At 38.3% G+C, this 23,458-nt stretch overlaps 1 protein-coding gene and 1 non-coding gene across 2 annotated transcripts in view; one reads left to right on the top strand and one right to left on the bottom strand.

Moving 5' to 3' along the window:
* Positions 1-18,712, top strand: part of TMEM200A (transmembrane protein 200A) — a 64,822-nt gene extending 46,110 nt beyond the window's left edge. The window contains exon 2 of the mRNA XM_006200047.4: positions 15,704-18,712. Coding sequence (XP_006200109.1) covers positions 15,720-17,198 — 1,479 coding nt within the window. The 5' untranslated portion in view covers positions 15,704-15,719 and the 3' untranslated portion in view covers positions 17,199-18,712. The remainder of the gene's footprint in view (positions 1-15,703) is intronic.
* Positions 18,713-21,523: 2,811 nt separating this feature from the next.
* Positions 21,524-21,597, bottom strand: TRNAV-AAC (transfer RNA valine (anticodon AAC)). The gene has a single exon. It is a non-coding gene; the product is annotated as a tRNA-Val (tRNA).
* Positions 21,598-23,458: the final 1,861 nt, after the last annotated feature.

Consider the following 23,458-nt stretch of genomic DNA (forward strand, 5'->3'; position numbering starts at 1 on the left):
TTGACTAATATGAAGATTCAAAGATCTTATTTCACTAAGAAAAACAACATTATTATGATTCATAGTCATTAAACCTCATGCTTGTTTTTTCAGTGGATTAAATTTTCAGCTCCTGATTATCAGATTGCTGTGTGTGTGTGTGTGTGTGTGTGTTACATGTAGACAATCAACAGTAAGTCTCTAGGAATATAAGAACCAATGACATATTAAAACTAAACTTTTTCCTCCAATATCTTTTTTTCTTTTGTTCCTTATTTCTCTAAAAGGTGCCATCATCCATCCCATTGCTCAAACCAGCAACTAGGCATCATCTTGACAGCTTTCTCTCCCTTACCTTCTACATCTAATCCAACGCCAAGGTCTCTTTATTCTGCCTTCTAAATGACCTTCTCAATTCTGGCCACTCTGTTCACCCCAGGCTACCACCTTGGTTCAAACTACCATCATCGCTTACCTGGATTGCTGTAGGGCTTCTTAACTGGTCTTCCTACATCCATTTTTCCCCTCTTTTCCATATGGCAGCAGAAATCTTAAAATAATACAAATCTGATCCTGGTCTATCTCTGCATAAAGTCCACGCATTATGTCTCCTAAGATAAAGTTCAAAGCCCTTAATGTGATCTATAAAACCTCATGTGATCTTGCCCCTACAACCTGTTCACTCACCCCCTTGCCAGAGCTACACTGCTTTTGTTCATTTCTTTGAGAACCAGGCATTTCTTCATTTCAGAGTCCTGGCATGTGCTATTCTGCCCTACCTTCTCTGCACTGTCTCAGTTTAAAGTCATTTCCTCAAACTTCTCAGATTTAGATAAGTCACCTTGATGTTCATTGCCGCACCATCCTAAATTTTCTCTTCTTAATACATATAACACTTGTCATTATTTGTTCTAAGTCCATTTTTCCCACTCAACAGATAGATTCAAGGAGGTGAGGATCAAGTCTGAGTTGTTCATCATTTTATCCCTGGTCCCCAGAAGAGTACTCAACACATAGTGAATGCAGAGGAAATGTTTGCTGGATGAATGAAAATGAGTGAATGAAAGACTGATATGAGTATCACTGAGATATTTACTCTTGGTTTTGAATTATTATGATAGTGTGAATTGAGCACAAATGGGTGGTGCTTTTTAAAAGTTTGTTTCAAAGTATCATCAACATTCTTGTCTACTCAAGTTCAAATTAACTTGACAATGTATGGAAACAGAGAGAGAGAATCTTTCAGGTAAGGATATTGAAATATATTCATAAAAGCCCTGAACAGGTGGAAAGGACTCTTTACGAGAATGCATATGGAATGTAAAGTCTAGAAGATACTTGTTTTCTTGTAGTCATGCTACAACGTATCTAAACAGCTCTCTAACATGTAAAGGATGATACAATATGATAACTCTACACTCAACTGGAAATTTGCAGGCATATTAAGAATGCAGAAAAACCAGAAAGTAGGCACACACATGAAAAGTGAAAAAAAAAACATGTCAAATAGATGCCCAAAGTATCTGTAACCTCAAAGTCTTCACTCCAGTTTTGCTTGCTCTTAATTTGCACATGATAGCAATAAACCTATTTGTTCAGCTATTTCATTTCTAAGGCCAAAACCCCAAATAATAACTGACAGGGAAAGACAGTTGCAGTAACCCACTGTTCCCAATGGCAGTGTCATCTTGCCCTCGTCCAAACTTCTGTGGAACCTTATTTGTGTGACAGAACTAACCATATTCACTAAGGGGCATGATTATGCTTTTAAAAAGTCATTTCCCATTCTTGATCATAAGCTTGTAAGGAAAAAACTTGATTTTTCCTAAGGCTTTCAGAGTATCACACAAAAACATGTCATCGTTGATATTCATAATCAAAACAAAGCAAAACAACTCTTGAGTCATCGAGAGAAAATTAAATTATGTTTAGTATTGTTTGAGGAGCCTGGAATGAAATATTATATTTTAGAAATGTTTTCATCCCTCATAATGGAAATAAAAAGCTCTTCTTCTGAAAGAGCTGAATACAAAGTCATTACTTCCGTTTTTTAAGGGCCACTTGTAACCCATGGAGTGTCTCAGAGCTGAAGTTTTACTGTTCACTACTTCTAATTCTATTGATGTATAGTTTGCAAACGCTTCAAATAACCTAGCTCCACAGAGGATACGTGTTCTCACTTTACAACTAAGGACCTGAAGCTGTAACTTACGTTGTTGCCTCAAGATTATGGCTATTACGGACCAGACCTTTGAGTCTTTTCCAGATGCATTTAGCCAGAAAAGCCATGTAGCACTGTGATAAAATCACAAGTTTTAGTGTCAGAAACATCTAGGTTTGTATTACACACCTTATCCTTGAACATATTCTAGATTATAAATTGCTTCGAGACAGATACCCGTTCTTAATTCATCCTGTATGTCACACTCAGTAAATGCAGGTGTTGCCCAGGTAGATAGACTTGTTTTCTGTGCTCCAAGATTATGATGTATCATAAATAAATCTTTTGTTCCTGAATTTCCAGTTTAGTCAGGTTAGTGATTTTAGCCATTTTCTACTTTCTCAAAGTCTGCATTTTTGTCTCAAAATCTACATGACACCTATTTTTAAATTAGCAAGCCCATGGAATTACCCAAATGTGAATGAGGTTGGTCTGCCTATTGCTTTTATTTTCCGAGCTTCAGCCTCCTGTTGTTGCTCTGTGTTTAAGTAGAGTTCCAGTGTGGAAATGAAATAAAAGCAGCATGTGCTTCTTGCGAAAAGGTGACTAATTTGGATAGGTATAAAGTGAATATTCACTTAGGTATCCCCCTCCATCCCGCTCTTCCGGCATAAGCACTGTTAACAATGATGCTGCCCTCTGCATTGCTTCAGTGCACATCCAAACATATCTGTAGGTTTCACATAAGCAGGATCCTGCTGTTTCTGTTGTTAAATCTGAAGAATATGATGTGAAAATTTTTCCTTAGTGGTCTATATTAATCATTTTGAATATCTGTAAGTATCTGTGTAATACAGATACAGCATAATCTACAAAACCAGACTTCTGTTAGTGAACATTTGTTTCCAAGGTGTTGCTGTTACTGTAGCACTGAATGCATAATTTTATGTGTACTGCTGCGAGTCTTCCTTAAGGATGTTTTTATGGAAGTGAAATGTGGGCGGGGCATGGCAAAGGGAATGGACATTTAAACCTTTGAAAGTCATTCCCAAATTAACCCCAGAAAAGTACCATTTGTCTTCTCATCAGCAGCTTATTAGAGTTTATCCTCTTACACCTCACCAATAATTGGCATAACAATCCCTCTTTTTTCTTCATTTTTGTCAGTTAGTGAAGTTATGATTTTACTTTTCAGATTGCTTTAGTTTGCATTTCTTTGCTTACTACTGTTCTGTTCATTTGTTACCTGGACAATAGACTTTTTTTTTCTTCTATGAATTGACTATTAGCATCTTTTGTCCATTTTCTTTTGGATTGCTATCTGTCACAGGAAATTACCAGTGAGGCAAACCATTCTAAAGTATAACAGATATTTGAAGCTAAAAATATCTCAGACATGATCCAAAAATACCCTACCCTTGTAGAAAGTCGTAATGTGCGTGTGTAATGTTTTTAGAAACACAGTTTTATCTCTGGTTAATGTTAGGTTATGTCTCCCTTGAAATCATTTTTACTGCGAAGCATTCTTTCCAGTCTTTTTCGTATTCCTGACATCCATCACTCTTCTCAATATTTCCCTTTTAGCTAATCTACTTAGAGTCAGAATTTGTAGAAGATTCAGTTATCCCAGCAACCTCAGAAGGACAGTTCCTGTCCTTATACAAATGTCTTTTAATAGACGAGATGGCAAGAAGTAAAGACCTTTAAGGAAATATATAGGAGGTGTTCATGGTTTGAGACAACGTTTGCACTAATAATCTATGGTGTTCTCCTCCAGGACGTGTTTCTCCTTCTCATTGTTCATTTTTCCCACCCTTCTCTCCTCTTTCCTTTCTCTTTCTCCATCTTCCTCTCCAGCAGCAGCTCTGAATCAATTAATTTTGTCTCCTGGAATTCTAGGTGAAAACTCTCAGTAAAACAGGCATCGACTGGTATTTCTTCAGTGGTGAAACAGCAGGGGTGAGGCACAGATGGCCACGTCGGCCCTGCTGTTCGTTGGTTTACCTTTGCTCTCCGGGGAGTGGGTGATGTAGTTAGATAATAGCAGGTGGAGGCTTAAAATTGGGAAAAGGGAGGCAAAAATATGTCTGGATGATATAATTGTATTTCTAGAACACCTAAGAGAATGAACTGGAAAGTTTTTTTTCATGTGAGTGATTTCAGTACAGTAGCTTATTACAAAATTAATGTACAAAAACCAATAGCCTTCCTTCATCCAAACAACACCCACTTGAAGTTAGAAATGATAGTGACAGAAAACGTACTGATGTGCAGTAGAGACCCAGTGACAAGGAAACAAAAGTAACAACAAATAAGGGAGATCTGTGTTTTAAAAAATTTGTGATTTTAAATAACATTCTTTAAAAAGACACAAATGAATTTATTTACAAAACAGAAACAGACTCACAGACATAGAAAACAAACTTATGTTTACCAAAGGGGAAAGGGGATAGGAAGGGATAAATTGGGAGTTTGAGATTTGCACATTCTGACTACTATATATAAAACAGACAAACAACAAGTTTCTGCTGTATAGCACAGGGAACTATATTCAATATCTTATAATAACCTATAATGATAAAGAATAAGAAAAGGAACATATGTATGTATATGTATGACAGAAACATAACGCTGTGGCCCAGAAATTGACACATTGCAAACTGACTATACTTTAATTAATTAATTAATTAATTAATTAAACTGTTTAGATAGAATGCTGCAGTGGTGTAACAATGCCAAATTTCCCTAGCTTTATGTAAAATTTAGCATGATCCCAATAAAAATAAATACTAACCAGGTTTTTAAAAATCAAATTTTAAAGTTCATAGACAAAAAATGTGTAACAATAGATAAGAAACTTTTGACAAAGGAGGATGAGAATGAGCTAATCTTATCAGATATTCAAATATGTATTTTGATATGAATATTAATTAAATCAGTTTGTTTATGGCAAATTAATAGGCTGATTAATGAGACAGAATGATAAGTCTTAATGTTCACCCATATACAGATAGGATCTGGTATATAGTACACACATATGAAATGAATATGTAATGAAAGTAGCATTTCAAACCAAGGAAGGAGAGATTAATTACCTGTAAACAAAGAAGATCTCTCTCAGTTCTTACACAAAAAGGGATTCCAGATACATCAGAAAATTAAAATATAAGAGAATTGGAGCATACAATTATTGGAAGAAAATATGGGAAATTTTTTAATATAATGTTATATTGAATTAGACCTTTCTGCAGATTATGTGACGTCATCAGTCAACATACTGATAAGTTAAACCACATACAATTGAAATTTCCTATTTGCTAAAAGATACAATCAAGAAGAGTAAAAACATAAATTAAATATGTTTGTCAAGCATATCCCTACCAGAGAGCTGATTTCTTCAATATATGAAGATCTTGTATAAGTCAATTCTAAAAAAAACAAACGAGAAAATAGTTCCCCCTTCTCTGCAAACAGCTTTGAGAAATCCAGTGCTGTGCATACCTCCGGGGAGGGGAACAGAGAACCCGGGGGTGGGCGAGGCTTCATCTCCACTTTCTACTGTTGGATCTTTACCCTCAGCACAGTGGTTCCCGAATAAGGAAAATAAAAGGAAGACAGACTGGCCAACGAATACTTCTTTAAAACTTCAAACCTCAAAATCTGTTTTCCTCAGTCTCCCTTGCTGCCACTAACCTGTACAAGTAGAGGCAGAGAGGGAAGGAGGTGAAAGTAGAAACAGTTTCACGCATCCCTGCCGCCTCCTGTATGTTTTTTCGGTACGTTTACCGTGAGTGGGGTTTCCCTAAAGGAATGTGTGCAATATGTTCCTTAAGTGCTAATGGACTTTTGTATTTCCGAGCATAACAAATTCACTTTTTTGTGAGTCCTGAGGCGTTTGATCTTGCCATTCCTTCTGAGACCTCCCTTCACACCTCTTTCTATTTTGCTTTAAGGGCAATCTTGCTCAGATTTTACTTATGGGGGAGGAAAAAGTAAATTCTTGAGTGGGAGTGATGTAATATGAACTATTTCCTAATGTTTTTCTAAGGTTTTAAAAATGCTGTGTAGTTTAGAGCTACCATTGGCCCGTTAGTGATTAACTTGTAACAGAATACAAAGGTTCTCCCCTATTATACTGTCAGTTGGAAAGCTTTATAAGAAATTTGATGTACTACCGTACTGTTACCATGGATTAAAGGGTGACACGGCTCACTGCTAATTTAGATGGTGTTTCTGTTATGATGAGAGATGCTTCCTTATTTGCACTAGAGAAGACCTTTTGCATCCTTAACGGTGTTAGTACTGCTGTGTTATGTGCAAAACTGATAGATGCATACAAGATATTGACTAGAAAGTGGAGCAGCTGGGGAATTAAAATTTACTACTGCCCTCCAGCTTTTCCCCTTGTCCTATAGGTATGTCAGCATGTGTTCGGATTTTCCAGGCATTTAAAATTACTGGAAAAGACATTACTACTTGTTAATCTCACTTTCCAATATCATCTTCAAAACCATGGTCACCCTACCTGTAAGTGAAGTTACCAGATACGTTATCCTGCAGAGGAGGGATCCGTATAAAAAGTCCAATTTGTGATTTTAAATACTTCAGCTCTTTATCCAGGAATATCTTAACGAATTTCCTGCATTTTAGTAAGTCTGTGACTCCTTTAGCAATAACTTCTTTATACCAATTTCAAATCAACTTCCTGCCAGGAAATGCAGTGAACAGAAAGTGTGACAATCATTGTAAGAGCTTGTCCAGTTTTGAAGAATTGGGGTCCAGGATGGGGAGCATATTTCTACTTTGGGGGAAATAATTTTCTGTTTCTTCTGCAAAAAATATCTCCCACTGGGTCTCAGCAGGGTTTTTTCTGACAGCTCCTTGTGGATTTATTATTTGGCCTCATGAAAATTTTTTGTGTTCTGTGTGCTTCATGGCTTTTACCCCTTGGAGAGAAGTTGTTCCCTGTCACTGTTACACAGTTCGTAATTGGTTTGGGCCCATATTTTACAGTTTGTCAGGCTGGCAGGTTACAAAAGCATCAGTAACAAAGAATTTATATAGATTTCCAAGTGCATTCTCCATTCCTAGCATTTTCTGCATGCTTAGGATGTACTTGACCATAGAACAGTATTTTATATTTAATGACTTGAGTATCACACTGTTAATTACCAAAACATTCTGTGTTTCCCTTTAGTTCCAACATTCACATGGAAGTAGAACTATACTAAGTATTAAGAAACCATTCTCTCCAAGGCAGGCCAACAAAGATCTTCAGAGTGTGCATAAAATCATAGCTTAAACTTGTCACAAAATTGACATTTTGTAAATTTTCACTTTATGTCACCCTTATGGCATCTTCTCTCATCCTTATATCCCCAAGCCCCCATATTCCTTTGTTTTCAATCTGTTTTATGTCCAAGTGCCCCCAAGGAAACGGAATGGTGCGTGCAGAATTGATCAGATTTCTCAGGCATTTGATTCAATTGCATCATTAACAGAAGTAAAAACATCAGATGAAGTGGTTTGGGCTCTCCTACCTTGTTTTTATTATTGCTGTTACTTTTTGACACAGACAAGTCTCCAAGTCTCAACAAATAGAATGAATTAAAAAGAAAACGTGCTTTATTCTTTCTCTGATGTATTTCCCGCCTATGTCTTCCATAAATTCAGCTTTTCTTTGGAACTACTAAATTACCAGTGCTCTGCCACTAACATACACAGACTCCACTCAGATAGTTTTTGACTCTAAATCTCCGTGCCAACTTGTAGTCATAATTCCCTCACCATCGTGAATTGTTTAACTCAATATGTTAAAATATATTTTTGGTTTCCTTAGCTGAGCAATGAAAGAGTTAATAATACTGACCAATGAAGAGTTAATAATAACAGCTATTGTTTATGGAGGAGTTACTGTAAACAATACTGTAGTGAACACTTTATATATATTACTTCATTTTATCCTTAAAAAGACCTTAAAGTCAGCCACAGCTAATGTCACTGATGTCCAGAACTTAGTTCCCAGACACTGATCTGTGCTTTGCGTTCATTATCTCCTTTGCTTTACAACAACCCTGTAGGTATTGTTACTATTCTTATTTTACCGATAAGGAAACTGAGCCCAAGAGGTTGAGACAATTGTTTAAGGATGGCTAAAAGGGGTGTGGAGGAAGTCAGGTCTCCCCAGGTCTTCTGCCCCCAGTATACTGTATACTCTGTATTAGAGAGGAGTTTTGCCATTTTTCAGGTGGAGAACTGAGATGAGAAAAGCTTAAAACAACATGTCCAAGGTTGCATGGCTATCAAGTTAAGGAAGCAAGGATGTGAACCCTCATTTCTGATTCTAAAGCCCCTGTGCACAGCCATTATGCTAAAATTTACACATTAAAAGATGATTTCTATTCTATTCTCATTTTTTAAACTTTAATATGATTGAGCTGTCTGTCACCCATAGGCGTTTTCTCTGTCAACTCCAGTAAAGATATGGATTAGAAATCCTCCTCTCAAAGTTTAAAATGTCTCTACTGGAAAGGAAGTCCTGAAACTGTTCTAGCTTGAACAGAAGATATTTCCATCTGTCACATTTGTGGATACCACATGGGGTTTTTATATAATGTTTTTGTTTGGTCCTGAAGGCATAGATTAATTTTTACTTCCTTTTGGCAGATAGCCTCACCGTCTGGCAACTTTGTAAACCCTGAGAGAAGAATAAAAATTCAAATATACAAGTAAGGCAATATCAAATCTATTTAAAATAATAGGCACACTTCAGCTTAGAGGATGGAGGAAAGCCATAGGGTAAGGACCCTTGTGAAACAGGGAGGAACGGGATGACTTCGAGTCTGCGTGGAGAACTACCGATGCGCCAGTCTCTGTGACCTGCTGCTGCTTCTTGGAAGCTTCCCCTGATTCCTCCAGATAGTGTGCAAGAGCATTCTCTGGCATAACTCCCTCACAGAAGTTCATTCATTTTATCTTAAATGTGCACTTTAGTTTCCCACTGGGCTTCATACTCCTTGAAACCAGGGACCGGGTATTAACTTTGTATGCCCAATGCCTGGCGTATTTCAGTCATATCCAAGCATTCATCAGGGTAGTTTACAGCCCACAGACAAAACTTGCTGAGCATTTATTACACTCCAGGTACTCTGAGAGGCATTGGGAGATAGCGTGAAAAATAATACAGGAATGTCTAACCAAGAATGAACATTGGACTGGGAGTCTGAAAACTTGAATTCCAATCCTATTCTTTCTGCTGATTCATTGTTGGGTCTTAGACAACATTCCTGGCTCTTAATTGGCTAAAAGGACTGTCTGGGTTCAAAGTCTTCTAAGGCTTTCAACTCTGCAAGTCTATTTACTTACCATTACCTCAGATCTAAGTATGTGAATGCATCTAGAATCGTGTCTGGTGTGTGGTAGGCTCACATGTGGTCAGAAGAGGACTTACATGTACAGAAATAAACTTCCTTGAGGGTGGGAATATTAAAACCTGGTGTGGATTAGTGCTATAAAAAGCAAATTCCAGAATGTGCTTAAGCTTGTAAAAAGGGTAAAGGACATCAGTAAGGCTTTTAGAATTATCATCAGAGCAAGAATAGGAGAGGATAAACCTGACACTTACATGGGATGGTGTAGTGTTACTACATGGTGCACAGGCAGAAATCTTCTTAGTTGAGGAGAACGAGCTTTTGGCTGAAAAGTGTAGAATAAACGTTGTCCAGAGGGAAGAGGAGCCCACGGTAGGTGAGTAGATGGTAACAGAGCGCTTCAAAGAATGCAAGAGTCTACATCTGTCGTGAGAATGGTAGCAAATGAGATTGAATTCCTACTGATGCTTCCTGAGGTCTGCAGCCAGTGGGTTCAATGACATGGGCCTGGAGACAACCAGGGGGGGGGCCCTGGTTCGCCCTGTGAAGAGGAAGGCACGTCGTGCAGAGTCTAAGCTGCTGATCTTGCTAGCTGTTGCTGGCAAGCTGGAGCTGATTTACGAACACTGGGAATGATAAATAAGGTGATCAAATATGTACCCAAAAGTTAACCCAGACTAATTTATTTTTAATTTTGGGTTGTCAACAGAAGAATACCTGTCTTTTAGCTTGGTATTTAACAAAATCATGGTATCTTTTTTGGAGAATATGGAAACCCTGAGTGTAGCTGACCCTCTGGTTAGGTTTATGTACAGCTAGTTGAATGACTTCCTCAAAAAGGTAGCTGCTAATAAGCATGATATTCTTCAGGCCAGGACACATGTTTTGAGCCCTGTGTCTATTCCAGTATCAGTTAACAATTTTTACCGATTACATGAATGAGTATCTACACGGATTAACAGCACCCACCTAGGAGGACATCTCTAGGGGAATGCCGTGGGGCTTGCTTCAGTTTCCAAAAGTTTGGGCGAAGCCTTGGATCCAGAGAGATTGATCAACCCGAACTCTGTGCCCAAGCTGACAAAATGAAACTCGGTGTAGAAGAATTCTTCATGTGAACCTTTGAGGAAATAAGTCCCTACCCTGCCCTATCACAGATGGTAGAGAGAAGAGGAGAGTAGGGGCGGGGAGTGGTCCGTTCTGAGCCTGCACCTCCGCATGCTGAAGGGGAGGGAGGCAGGTGTGAGAGGCCGGCCTCACGCAGGGCCAGGCCTTCGCCCTCATCTACTCCCCATGACTTTTCCCAGGTGGTCAGTGTCATTCGAGAAATGGGAGCCGGTTGGTTTACACTCACAGTTTTGAAGGCACAAAGTATTCTTTAGAGTCTGGTGTTCTGATAGAAACAGGAATCAAAATAAGAAAAACTGACATGGAAAGAGGACCTCAGCTGAAAGCAAATACGGAGGCCCATCCCCATCTCAAATTCTGTAAGAGCACAAGCTCTGGGGACACCCCTGAGCTGTGTGACCTTAAGCAAGTTACCTAACCTCTCTGAGCCTCTGTTGCCTCATCTGCAAAATAGAGACCATAATATGTCCGCTTCCAGAATAGTTGTGAGGTTAAATATGTTCTTACTGCTAAAGCACTTAGAACGGTGCCTGACTATAAGTGGTGTGTGTTAGCTATTATTACTATTACCTTTGTTATTAACACTTAGAAGAATGCTGTGATTGTTACTATAAGAAGACTGTAGTTAACAGTGTCCCTATACCTCTGACCCTTCACCACCACCAAGAAAGACCAAAAAACAAGACAAATCAAAACAAAAGTATAAGATGGAGGAGATGTGACTTTGCAGCATAAATTAAAAAGTAGACTTAGGCTGTTTTTGCATATACTGAGTATTTTGGACCAAGGTGAGGTTGCAGTTTGAAGATGCAGAGGCCTGTACATTCACTCCCTTCAGGTTTTATAGTTTCACTTGGCTTCTTATTGCCAAGCTGCCTTTAGCATCCTCATACTGTTTTCCAATATCAGCTCCTCATTACAGCTTTCATCTACAAGCTGAGGTTAATTTTCCTAAGATGACGACAGCAGTGTTTGCACCTTCCTCCAGCTCCGCGGCCTGTGAGTGTAACATTCAGGCATTCAGGAGTGACTCTCACTACCTTCCAAGACCTGGCCATCCCCTTCCTCTCTCGCCCTGCCTGGTTTCTTCCCTCAGGGCTGCACTGTGTGCTGAAGGCAAGCCAGAGCTCTGGTCTCCAGCCTTCCTTTCTCTTGACCTTACCCGAAATGCCACTCACTTGATTTGTTTTATGGTGATCAGTGTTAGAATGTTATCACCTGCATGATGCCTATTTTAATGGTCCTCCCTGATTAAAATTTTATTCTAGGGATTGTCACATTCTGTCTTATGTATATATATCCACCTGTTCATTAGCTTTCAAGGTCTTTGGAGTAGTAATTGAGTTTGCGCACTTTTGCTTTCCCCCGAGGGTCAGTCTGGGGCTCCAAGTCCTAAAAGAGGCTCACTTAGTGTTGAATTGCCTTGAATTGAATTAAAAGAGGACCTTAGCCCCCAGCCTGAGCTTGTTAGTGCTTGGACATCTTGGTGCCCCTGTCCAGGCTGGCCAGGTAGAAGCTGCAGAAGCTGTGGGAGCCTCTCACTTTCCCCTCATTCTAGTTTTGATTTCTAAACTCCTGCAGGGCTCTTTCCTCCTCCTATTCACACTCTTTTTTTTTTTTTCAATTGAAGTATAGTCCATTTACAGTGTTGTGTTAATTTCTGGCATTCAACATAGTGATTCAGTTATATATATATGTATATGTACATATGTATGTACACATGTACATATATATATATTCCTTTTCATGTTATTTTTCATTATAGGCTATTACAGGGTATTGGATATAGTTCCCTGTGCTATACATCAGGACCTTGTTGTTTATCTATTTTATATACAGTAGTTAGTATCTGCAAATCCCGATCTCCCAATTTATCCCTTCCCGCCCCCCTTTCCCCCTGTAGCCATAAGTTTGTTTACTATGTCCACAAGTCTCTTTCTGTTTTGTAGATAATTTCATTAGTGTCTTTTCTTTTTTGTAGATTCCACATATGAGTGATATCATATGGTATTTTTCTTTCTCTTTCTGGCTTACTTCACTTAGTATAACAATCTCTGGGTCCATTCATGTTGCTGCGAATGGCATTATTTCACTCTTTTTTATGACTGAGTAGTATTCTATTGTATAAATATACCTCAATTTCTTTATCAGGTCATCTGTTGATGGACATTTAGGTTGCTTCCATGTCTTAGGTATTGTAAATAGTGCTGCTATAAAACATTGGGGTGCATGTATCTTTTTGAATTAAGGTTCCCTCTGGATATATGCCCAGGAGTGGGATTGCTAGATCCTACAGTGAGTCTGTTTTCAGTTTCATTCACGCTCTTAAACTGCCCTAGAGTTTTCTTCCTGTCTGGTCCAACCCGCTTTACTTTCTCACAGAGGAGCCCAGTCACTCACTGCTCTTTTCTGTCTTGCTTTCTTCATCTTTCTCAAAATGTTTGTTTCTCTTCCAGCCCCTTTTCTTCTATCAGCTTCAAGATTGGAAAGTGGCATTGCTAGCAGAAAATGTTTCTACAAGTTGGGGAGGACTAGGAATGTGTCTGGAATGGGGAGTCACAATGGTTGCTTTTAAACCAGATCAAAGCCTTTTGCCCTTGTTTTCATTCTACTCGAAGGATTTCAAACTAAATCCTTATCCTGCCATATGGAAATAACTGAGTTAGGTGGCTGCTATCTAAGCATTTTTTCAAACACTCAAAACTGGTTTTGATCAAGAAAACAGAAGCTGACAACGAAGCTTTATTTTAGCCAAGGTTTGGGAGAAGTTCTAAACTATAGTGTGTATACTTTGATAAATTTCATAGAGTAGAGCCATGGGTTATAATATTTGTTCTTCCAACATTTTAATCCAAATGATGACTCTAGGCAAGGCTGGATTTACTCACCAGCGTGTTCAGCTAGCTAAAACTGTAGGTACCATCCACAACCTTGTTATTTAAACATGATTTAGAAATCATAAATAGAAATTCAAAGGAGAGCTTGATTTTTTTGCAAGACGAAATTCAATGCCATGAAGAAACCCTCAGAAATTTGCCAGAGACCTTGTGGGTCTTAAAATATCCTCTGTTCCCTTCCAGGCAGATTTGGCAGCTTGAGAACTATTCATGACAAATAATGACAAATATTTTACCAACACACAAAATGTTGCTTTTTGTTTTGGTATTAAATTTGTTTAAAGTTTTAACTAGGAATGTTAGTATAGTAATGTGATAGTCATCTAGCAAATCTCAGGAGAAGTATTACTTCCTTACTGAGCATTTTAGAAAATATTTCTTGACACTAGCTGTGTGTAAGATATTATATTAAATGTTTCTGGTAAGAGAAATATGAATTAAATTTGACGTTTGACCACAAGAAGTGGAAAAACTAAGATATTATAATATAGCGAGTGCCATAGAAAACTTGCTAAAATGCTCTGAGGAATGAGCTTGTGTGGGATTTGGTGAGTCAATCAGAGAAGCTTTATAAAGGAAGTGGAATATGAGCTTTGATGAGTAGCCAAATGATAATACAAGAAATATGGTGGGGGGAGGGGGTCTAGACAGATGAAACGTATTAACAACGTCTCAGAAACAGTGTAGTATGGAGTACAGGCAATATTGTTGGGTTTTGGTTTTATGTAAATGAAAGAGAACAGTTAGAGATAAAGCTAAGTTCTCTGGATCTGAAATCTCAAATTAAAACTTTAATAGGTAGTGGGGAATATTTTATCCATTCTTCCACTCTTTAAACAACTTCAGAGCTGTATTTGAGGATAATTAATCTGTCCTCAGCATGTAAGCTTGATTGTGGGGGAAGAGAAATGGAATTTGGAAGAGCAGTTGGGAGATTATTATACTGGTTACTAAATGGTAAGAGTTACGAAGAATGTACTAGGCTGAGAAGAGCAAGATTGAAATGAAGGGGTAGAATTGAGACTTTCTATAGTGAAAATTTCCAAGATTTAGAACCTGATTGGGAAATGAGAGGAAGAAGAAAGGGAGTGGAGTAAAGATAACTGTGAAGAGTCAAGCCTGAGAACTGACACCACTGAAAAAGTCAGACAAGTCAAGTAGTACTGGTGGAAGGTGGGTTCAGCTTTGTGTGGTGTGTGGTGGAAGAGGAGCAGTTTTACTGGTCGAGCATGAAAGTAGGTTCCCCAGCAGAAAGTTGGAAATGTCAAATACACTCAGGCTGTGGTTTGAAATATAGACTTGGGACTCATTAGCATAAAGGAAATGGTAGAAGGCATAGGAAGGAATATGGCTGTCCAGGGAGGGCATAAGGGGAAGATGGCCAAGGAGAGGACACTCAGGGGAAGGTAGTCTCCTTTTAGGTGAGGGACGATGAACCAAAATTGAAATAGTGGGCAAGGTTAGGGAAGAGCCGGGAAGAGCTAGGAAGACTTAGTGTCATAAAAAGCTGGACAAGAGTGAGTTTCAGGAAAGGAAGGGTCAAGTAATATCCATGGAAACAGAGAAGTAAGGAGGCTGAGAACTGAGCAGGGGAAATTAAGTGTGATAGCTGAGAGTTCACTGGTGACTTTCACAAGAGTGATCTTAGAACTATGAGTTGCTGGGATGTCTTCTATTTAAAAATCTAGGGTTTGTTGGGGCCTCTTAAGTGTTCTGGATATTTCTATTTATTTAACACAGATAATAAAAGATGGTGTGTGTGTGTGTGAGAGAGAGAGAGAGAGAGAGAGAGAGAGAGAGAGAATGTGTCTTAAGATCAGGGAACTGTTTCATGTAAGTGATAAAATTATTTAAGTAAAATATGCCTTGAGCTTACATTTCATTAATAATAGAAACATTAATTCAGCCAAAAAAGGGAATCTCCAGAATTTTTTTTTAACATTTTTTATTGATTTGTAATCATTTTACAATGTTGTGCCAAGGGAATCTCCAGAATTTTACATTAGTCAATAAACAAAACTTCTACTCAAACTATGTCAGTTAAAAAGATCTTTTTGTGCCCCATTGATTATATGAAACAACAACAACAAAAATATATAAACAATTATTGAACTGATGAGCATACCCCAGAACATATTTAGATTATCATCTTTTTCTTTTCTTTTCAGAATAAAAGACTGAGCTATGATAGCAACTGGTGGGGTGATAACTGGCCTGGCTGCCTTGAAAAGGCAGGACTCTGCCAGATCCCAGCATCATGTCAACCTCAGCCCATCACCTGCAGCCCAGGAGAAGAAACCTGTCAGGCGTCGACCTCGGGCCGATGTTGTGGTGGTTCGAGGCAAAATCCGGCTTTATTCCCCATCTGGCTTTTTCCTCATTTTAGGAGTTCTTATCTCCATTGTAGGAATTGCAATGGCAGTCCTTGGATATTGGCCCCAAAAAGAACATTTTATCGATGCCGAGACAACATTGTCAACAAACGAAACTCAGGTCATCCGGAACCAAGGTGGTGTGGTGGTTCGCTTCTTTGAGCAGCATTTGCATTCGGATAAAATGAAAATGCTTGGCCCTTTCACAATGGGGATTGGCATTTTCATTTTCATTTGCGCTAACGCCATTCTTCATGAGAACCGTGATAGAGAAACCAAAATCATACACATGAGGGATATCTACTCCACAGTCATCGACATCCACACGCTAAGAATCAAGGAGCAAAAGCATATGAATGGCATCTACACTGGTTTAATGGGAGAAACAGAAGTAAAACAGAATGGGAACTCCTGTGCTTCCAGACTGGCAGCAAATACCGTTGCTTCTTTCCCAGGTTTTAGGAGCAATTTTCGGATGGACAGCTCTGTTGAGGAGGATGAGCTGCTTGTGCTAAAGGAAAGTAAGAGTTGTGGGCATCTTAGGCCACCTTTGCTCTCTGACAGCTCTGCCTCTGTTTGTGGCCTCTATCCACCTCCTTCCAAGACAAGTGATGAGAAGACCAGTGGCCCTAAGAAATGTGAAACCAAATCAATTGTGTCATCCTCCATCAGTGCTTTTACACTACCTGTGATCAAACTAAATAACTGTGTTATTGATGAGCCTAGTATAGATAACATCACTGAGGATGCTGATAACCTCAAAAGTAGGTCAAGGAATTTGTCAATGGACTCCCTTGTGGTCCCTTTGCCCAATGCCAGTCAGTCTTTCCAGCCAGTCAGTATGATGCTCCCAAGGAATAATTCCATTGGGGAGTCATTGGCAAGTCAGTACAAGTCCTCTGTGGCCCTTGGACCTGGGGCTGGACAGCTCTTGTCTCCTGGGGCTGCTAGAAGACAGTTTGGGTCCAACACATCCTTGCATTTGCTCTCATCACACTCAAAATCCTTAGACTTAGACAGGGGTCACTCCACCCTAACTGTTCAGGCAGAGCAACGGAAACATCCAAGTTGGCCTCGGTTGGATCGAAGCAACAGCAAAGGATATATGAAACTGGAGAACAAAGAGGACCCGATGGAGAGGTTGCTTGTGCCCCAAGCTGCAATCAAGAAAGACTTTACCAATAAGGAGAAACTTCTTATGATTTCAAGATCTCACAATAATTTGAGTTTTGAACATGATGAGTTTTTGAGTAACAACTTGAAGCGGGGAACTTCTGAAACAAGGTTTTAATGTTAAAATATATATATATTATTTTAAAAGGCTATCTACTTTGAACCTATTTCCCCCAGCATTTCCTTGTTAAAGCATTGGTTATAAGCCTTTTTAATCAAATGGTTTGTAGTGTATTATTAGACCTGGCTGCTTAATTCTGTAATGGGGGTGGCTATATGTTTGGATTACTTATGATTACAGTACTCTATATTATTACATATGATTTTATTTTTCCTATTCCTTTGAAAGCATGATCTCTTTTATTAGTATGAATACAAAATACTTCCATCCAAATTAAAGTTTCTTTTCTTTACTTTAAAGTTCTTGCGTCAATGATCATATTCATAGAGCAGAGTGTCCAGTTTGGAAAAGGCAGGGTACGAAAGTGTGGGCCAGAAGTACCAAATTTAGGCCCCAGATTCAATGTATATTTATAAATGAGTGTGAATGCAAATCTTAGGTGTGATTTTCTGAATAATTGCTTTTATACAGGATTGTTTTAATTATTTAAAAGGAAGTTCTAGCTTCTGTGCAAGGTGACATATATGAACTGGTTCAATTAGTTTAGTTCCTTGTGAACTAATTTGATAAGAATTGCTTAAGTTGATTGTGACGAGTACCCTGAGCTCTAGATAGACAGTATTTTTTTTTAACATCAGTTCTATTTTATTGATAATTTATTAAGAAACCATTTATTGAAGAGCCAAGGCTGAGAATGCCAGATAGTCTTAGGGGTAGATATCAAAATGCTATTAGCTATAACTTTAGATACTCAGAATCGAAATTTCTTTGCAACTGACTTGACAAATGAATGAACCAATTTAGTGTTTAGAAGTGCTACCTTGAAATAACTATATATATGAAGAAAATGTTGAGTAATGAATGAAAATATATGCTAGTTAGTGCTAACTAGTCTCAGTACCTTTTCTTAACCACGTCTGTTATCATCCAATATCCACTCATTCCCATATCCTTGTCTTCCACCAATATTTTTTAGATCCTGTTATTTGGAAAATAATCAGGTAACCTTGACATTTCTTTTATCTTCGCATATCACTAAGTTGGTGATTGAAGAAAATTTAGTCCTTGATCCATTGCCTTGAAATTTACCTTGTGCTGGAAAGCCTTATGATAACTCCAAAGACTTTCTTATGGTGTAATAAATGTATAGGATTGTGGTTCTCGGTTATTGAAGATAATAAATATTAAAGTGGATTTTTCCATCAGAAAATTTTCATGTTTTCCGTTAAGGTAACATAATTTTTAAAATTGTTTAATGGAATACTCAGGAAATTTTACAGGTTTTTCCCAATGCCTAAATGTTTCTGAACATCAGAGTTGCAGTTGTTGGGAGAGAAGAAGGAAGATAGCTCTGTATTTGTAGCTTCCCCCAATTCTACCTTGTATTAGCATCACGAGCTTCCCTGAACTGAGGCACAGTGTTTCTTGTTAGAACATCAAGCCTGTGTGTTGTAACAGAGTGGGCTTAATATTTTACCATAAAGCATTTAATAAACCTCCAGTGAATACCAGTTTGTGTTCTTCATACATTTGCTGTTATTTTTTGAATAAAACACATTTCTACTTAAAGTACTGTTTTTTAAACTTTCAAATAGATTCTACTGAAGGAACTTGATACCCCACCACATGCCCTGGGGTTTTTCATTTTGTGGCTTTTTTACTTTGCTTCTATTAGGTTAAAGAGCTAGGTCCATCCAATTGAATTAAGCTGTTTTCATCTTTTGTTATTTTTGGCATGATGGTTAATTTTATGTGAAAACTTGACTGGGCTAAGGGGCATCCAGATTTCTGGGTGTGTCTTTAAAAGAGATTAGCATTTGAATTGGTAGACTGAGTAACAAAAATTGCACTAACTTACGCAGATGGACATAAACCAATCCATCGAAGGCCTGGATAGGACAAAAAAGGCAGAAGAGGGGTGAATTCCTTCTCTCTGCTTGAGCTGGGACATCCATCGTCTCCTACCCTAGGACATCAGTGCTCCAGGTCCTTGGGTCTTTGGACTCAGACTGGGACTTACACCATTGGCTCCCTTGGTTTTTAGGCCTTTGAGTTTGGACAAGAACTACACCACCTGCTTTCCTAGGCTTCTCTGGCTTGCAGACAGAGGGCAGATTGTAAGACTTCTTGGCTTCACAATCAGGAGAGCCAATCCTTCGAAATAAATTTATGTATGTATGTATGTCTGTATCTATCTATCATCTAAATAGATAGAGAAATCTCTATTGGTTTAGTTTCTCTGGAGAACCCTGACTAATACACTTAGGATCATTTTCATTTAAAATTTCAGTGACTTTCAGGAAAATAACCAGATACATAGCATCTAACAAATGTCAGTGATACTCCCAAATTTGAAGACAATGGCTCTCAAGTCCCCTGATGTGACAAGTGACTAAAGCCATATAATTTGCTAAGTTTACTCCTGAAAAAGCTCTAGTAATTTGAAGAGGATTAAACAGCATGGTTTTTGGAAGATTTAAATAAAGGAACTGGGGGCTCATAGCAGTGATTCCTGTTCTACCGCCTCGCCATTAAAGAGCCTGAGTTTTTTACTTATCAGAGAAATCAACTTTATTAAATAATTTAAAACTTTTCCATTTTTAATTAATCAAAACCACATTGCTGTTGCTAAGTACAGCTTCAGATGAATATGAGATAGCTGATGTTACCATACTGATTTGATATAATTCCACTCCAAAGCAATGAAACCTGGAATTTTAGTTAGACTGCATGTTTGTACATTTCCCTTAGGCTTTTATAAATGTTGAAAATTACTTATAAACTGCATTTCTTCCTCTGGGAAACCCCGGGAGTCTGGACCATGACCTAGCTGCCTCCAGCTCAAAGAGCTTCTGAGGCCCGCGGCCTGTCTAGGCTATATTGGTTTGCTCAGGTTGCCATACAAAATAGCACAGATTGGGTGGATTAAGCAATAGAAATTGATTTTCTTGGATCTGAAGTCCAAGATCAAGGTGTTCGGTTTGTCCTGAGGCCTGTCTCCTGGGCTTGCAGAAGGCCGCCCTCTCCCTGTGCGTGTCCGGTGCCTGTCTTTTTCTGACCACAGCAGTCGTGTGGGTTCAAGCCCTACCCCAGAGGCCTTGTTTCACCTTAATCACCTTTTAAAAGGCCCTGTCTCCAAATATGGTTGCATTCTGAATTACGCAGAGTTAGGATTTAAACATAGAATTTGGGGGTGTGCCCATCACATGAGGCGTGCCCTTGAGAAGAGGGGAAGCTCAGTGTTCTTAGCCTGGATTGGGTGAGGAGGGCACCACAGGCCCCCAGTGGTTTGCTGTGTAGCCTTGAATGAATCACTGAATCTCTCCAATTCAATTAATTCAATTTCAATTAATTTCTTAACTTCAAGCCTTAGTTCCTCAAATGTGAGGTGAGGTGAATAAGAACATAAAATATCAGGTCCTTTCTATCCCTTGAACTCCAGGGTTCTTGGTGCCCTGGGCTGAAAACCGATTACCATAGAGTTAATGGTTTGAAGCTCACGGAGGGTCCAGGATGGTGCCCACTGGGCACGTAGTGAACGTTCCACAAATGTGGGTTATTACTACCTGCAAGTGTCACCTAGGAGCTTTTTAACCTTCACCCTGTCCCCAGTCTACCCTCCAAGAATATCCTCTGTAGTAGGATGAATAAAGCCCCCTCAAAAGTGTCCATGTTCTGTGTAGCAGAATGGACTTGCAGCTCTAAATTAAGGTTCTTAAAATGGGGGAGATTATCCAGCGTGTTTCACATAAGCCCAAGTTAATTACAAGGGTCCTTATAAAAAGGAGATGGAAGAGAAGGTGATACGACCAAAGCAGGGAGAGGATGGAAGATCCTGGCTTTGAAGATGGAGGGAGAAGCCATGAGTCAAGAAATGCAAGGAAGGAAGCTCTGGAAGCTGGAAGAAACAAGGAAATGGATTCTGCCCTTAGTGCTTCTCTAGGAACCAGCCCTGCCGATACCTTGACTAGCCCAGTGAGTGATTTTGGACTTCTGGCCTCTGGAACTTCAAGAGAATAAATGTGTGTCATTTTAATCCATTAATTTTATGTAATTTTATGTAATTTGTTACAGCAGCCATAAGGATCTAATATTTTTCCCCAAACCAATGAGCATCTTCAGAACAGTGAGCCAGCAGTCAGCAGACTTATAAGCAGAGTTATAATTATCCATACCAGCTGATGGCAGGTGGCCCAAAGCAGAATGTATGATCAATTTTACATTTACATTAGCATTGATAATCTTAATGTAAGTATAATAAATGTTTTTTAAATTTTTGGGGGGGCATTGGTAATTAGATTTATTTGTTTATTTATTTTTGGAGGAGATACTGGGGATTGAACCCAGGACCTCATGCATGTTAAGCATGTACTCTACCACTTGAGCTATACCCTCCCCTCTAGTGTAATAATTTAAACAAAAGTGGTAGAGCTTCTTTGAAGTAGGAAATACTACTTTTGATACATAACAAAAATTAGAAAACCCTGTAGTTGGCTTAAGAACAGCCATCAATTATAAAAGCTTTCAGGCTCAAATGAATGTTTCTGTCTATATAGTTTTAGAAGAAACAGTGGTAATCAGTATAAGTCATTAAGAAGAAAACCGTTTTTAGCACAACTCTGTATCAAAGATATTATACCAGCAATTAACAGTTTACTGGATAAAGATAAGTTTTTACCTACTTGTTTTAGCAATTCAAATTTAACCCTTTCTAATCCTTATAAAAACACATCATGAATAATTAAAAGAAGTAAAATAGATTTTTTTTAAAATCCATCAATTTACCAAAACTTTACTTACAGTGCTTTAAATATTAAAACGTTGACCTGCCAGCAGTGTGTATTCAACTGCCATGGTATTCAGATTGCTCCAAAATCTTAATTGCTTGTTCTCTAAGTAGGAATCATAAGAGCCACACATAGATTATTCTGTCTCTTACTTTCAATGAATTGCCCTGTTATACTTCCCCCACCCTATTTGTAATCCTGTTTTAGACCTTGTATCAATAATAGGGTATATAACCTTGATATTGGATCCCCATTTGATGATTTAAGTCCTTTTGATCTGAATTCACACTGAAGTCATTCACTTGGGTTCTCTCTACGTGCTCTTTCTCCCAGGGCGATGGCACGAGGGAGGAAAAGACCCTTTTCACTGAAGTGCCTTTTACTCAATAGTTGATGTCATCTTGAGATAGTCATTTAAAAATCAGGCCTGCCCAAGAACAGGGCTCGTTAACGTGACGGAATTAGGTCACTCAACCTTCATAGGTTAACAGATCAGTGCCTATCTTGGAATACATCTTTGGTAAACTTATTTACATCTATGTTTGTTCTTTTGCTGGCATATAAGGAAAGAGAAAATAAGTAATAAAGAGGATACAGGAAAACTTTACCCATTGGATCTTGTCATTCTCACATGAAGTTGGTTTTCCCCATAATCTTAAGCTTCATGTATTCTCTTATTGTTTCTCTTTACTACTAGTTGATTTAGCACTTGTTTTATCATAAAAATGATTAAGAAAATTACTTTGTCCCATAGGCCATTTAATAATTTGAGATTTCTAAAAAGTCTCTTAATTCTTTCTCAACACCAAAGAGCATGGACTGTCTCCAGGAGCATGTAGACTCTACAAATTAAAAGTGAAGGTCTTGTTGGCAGTACAGTTGTTTATAATCTAGACAAAGTCACAATATTTGTGGTATTAAAGATAGAATCCTTGCTAATAGAAGCATTAAAAATCTGGAACAGAGAAGCAATAATGACATGGGAGCTACACCCAAGGGAACATGCAATTTTGTGGCAGAATCGTGACTTAAATCCAGAACTATTGATTCTCAGTATCCATGTCAATTAAAGTCAAACCAGGCTTTTTAAAAAAACATTTTTTAAAAATATATATTCAAAATCTGATGATTAGCTTTAGAGTTTATTAAGACTAGTAAGAAAAAACTATCTACAATTTCAGGCAGAAGATACAGTTTGAAATTTTCATAACATCTTCGAAGTATGTATGGGGTTGGTGAGGGGGTGATATACTACAGACTGACATTTAGAGAAGGCACAGGGTTTGGAATGAGAATTTTCAGTACTTATTTTATACATTGATTTCCTGTGTTTGAATTATTGACTGCATAACTCTGCCATGAAAATTATGTCTTTATGCCCTTCTGAGCCATTATATTATCTTTGAACAAGATCTGTGGAGCTGAAATGAGTCATTTGCATCCATATTCAATAAACCACATGTGCTAGAA

The sequence above is a fragment of the Vicugna pacos genome, chromosome 8, assembly GCF_048564905.1.
Source record: "Vicugna pacos chromosome 8, VicPac4, whole genome shotgun sequence".
NCBI classification, from domain to species: domain Eukaryota; kingdom Metazoa; phylum Chordata; class Mammalia; order Artiodactyla; family Camelidae; genus Vicugna; species Vicugna pacos.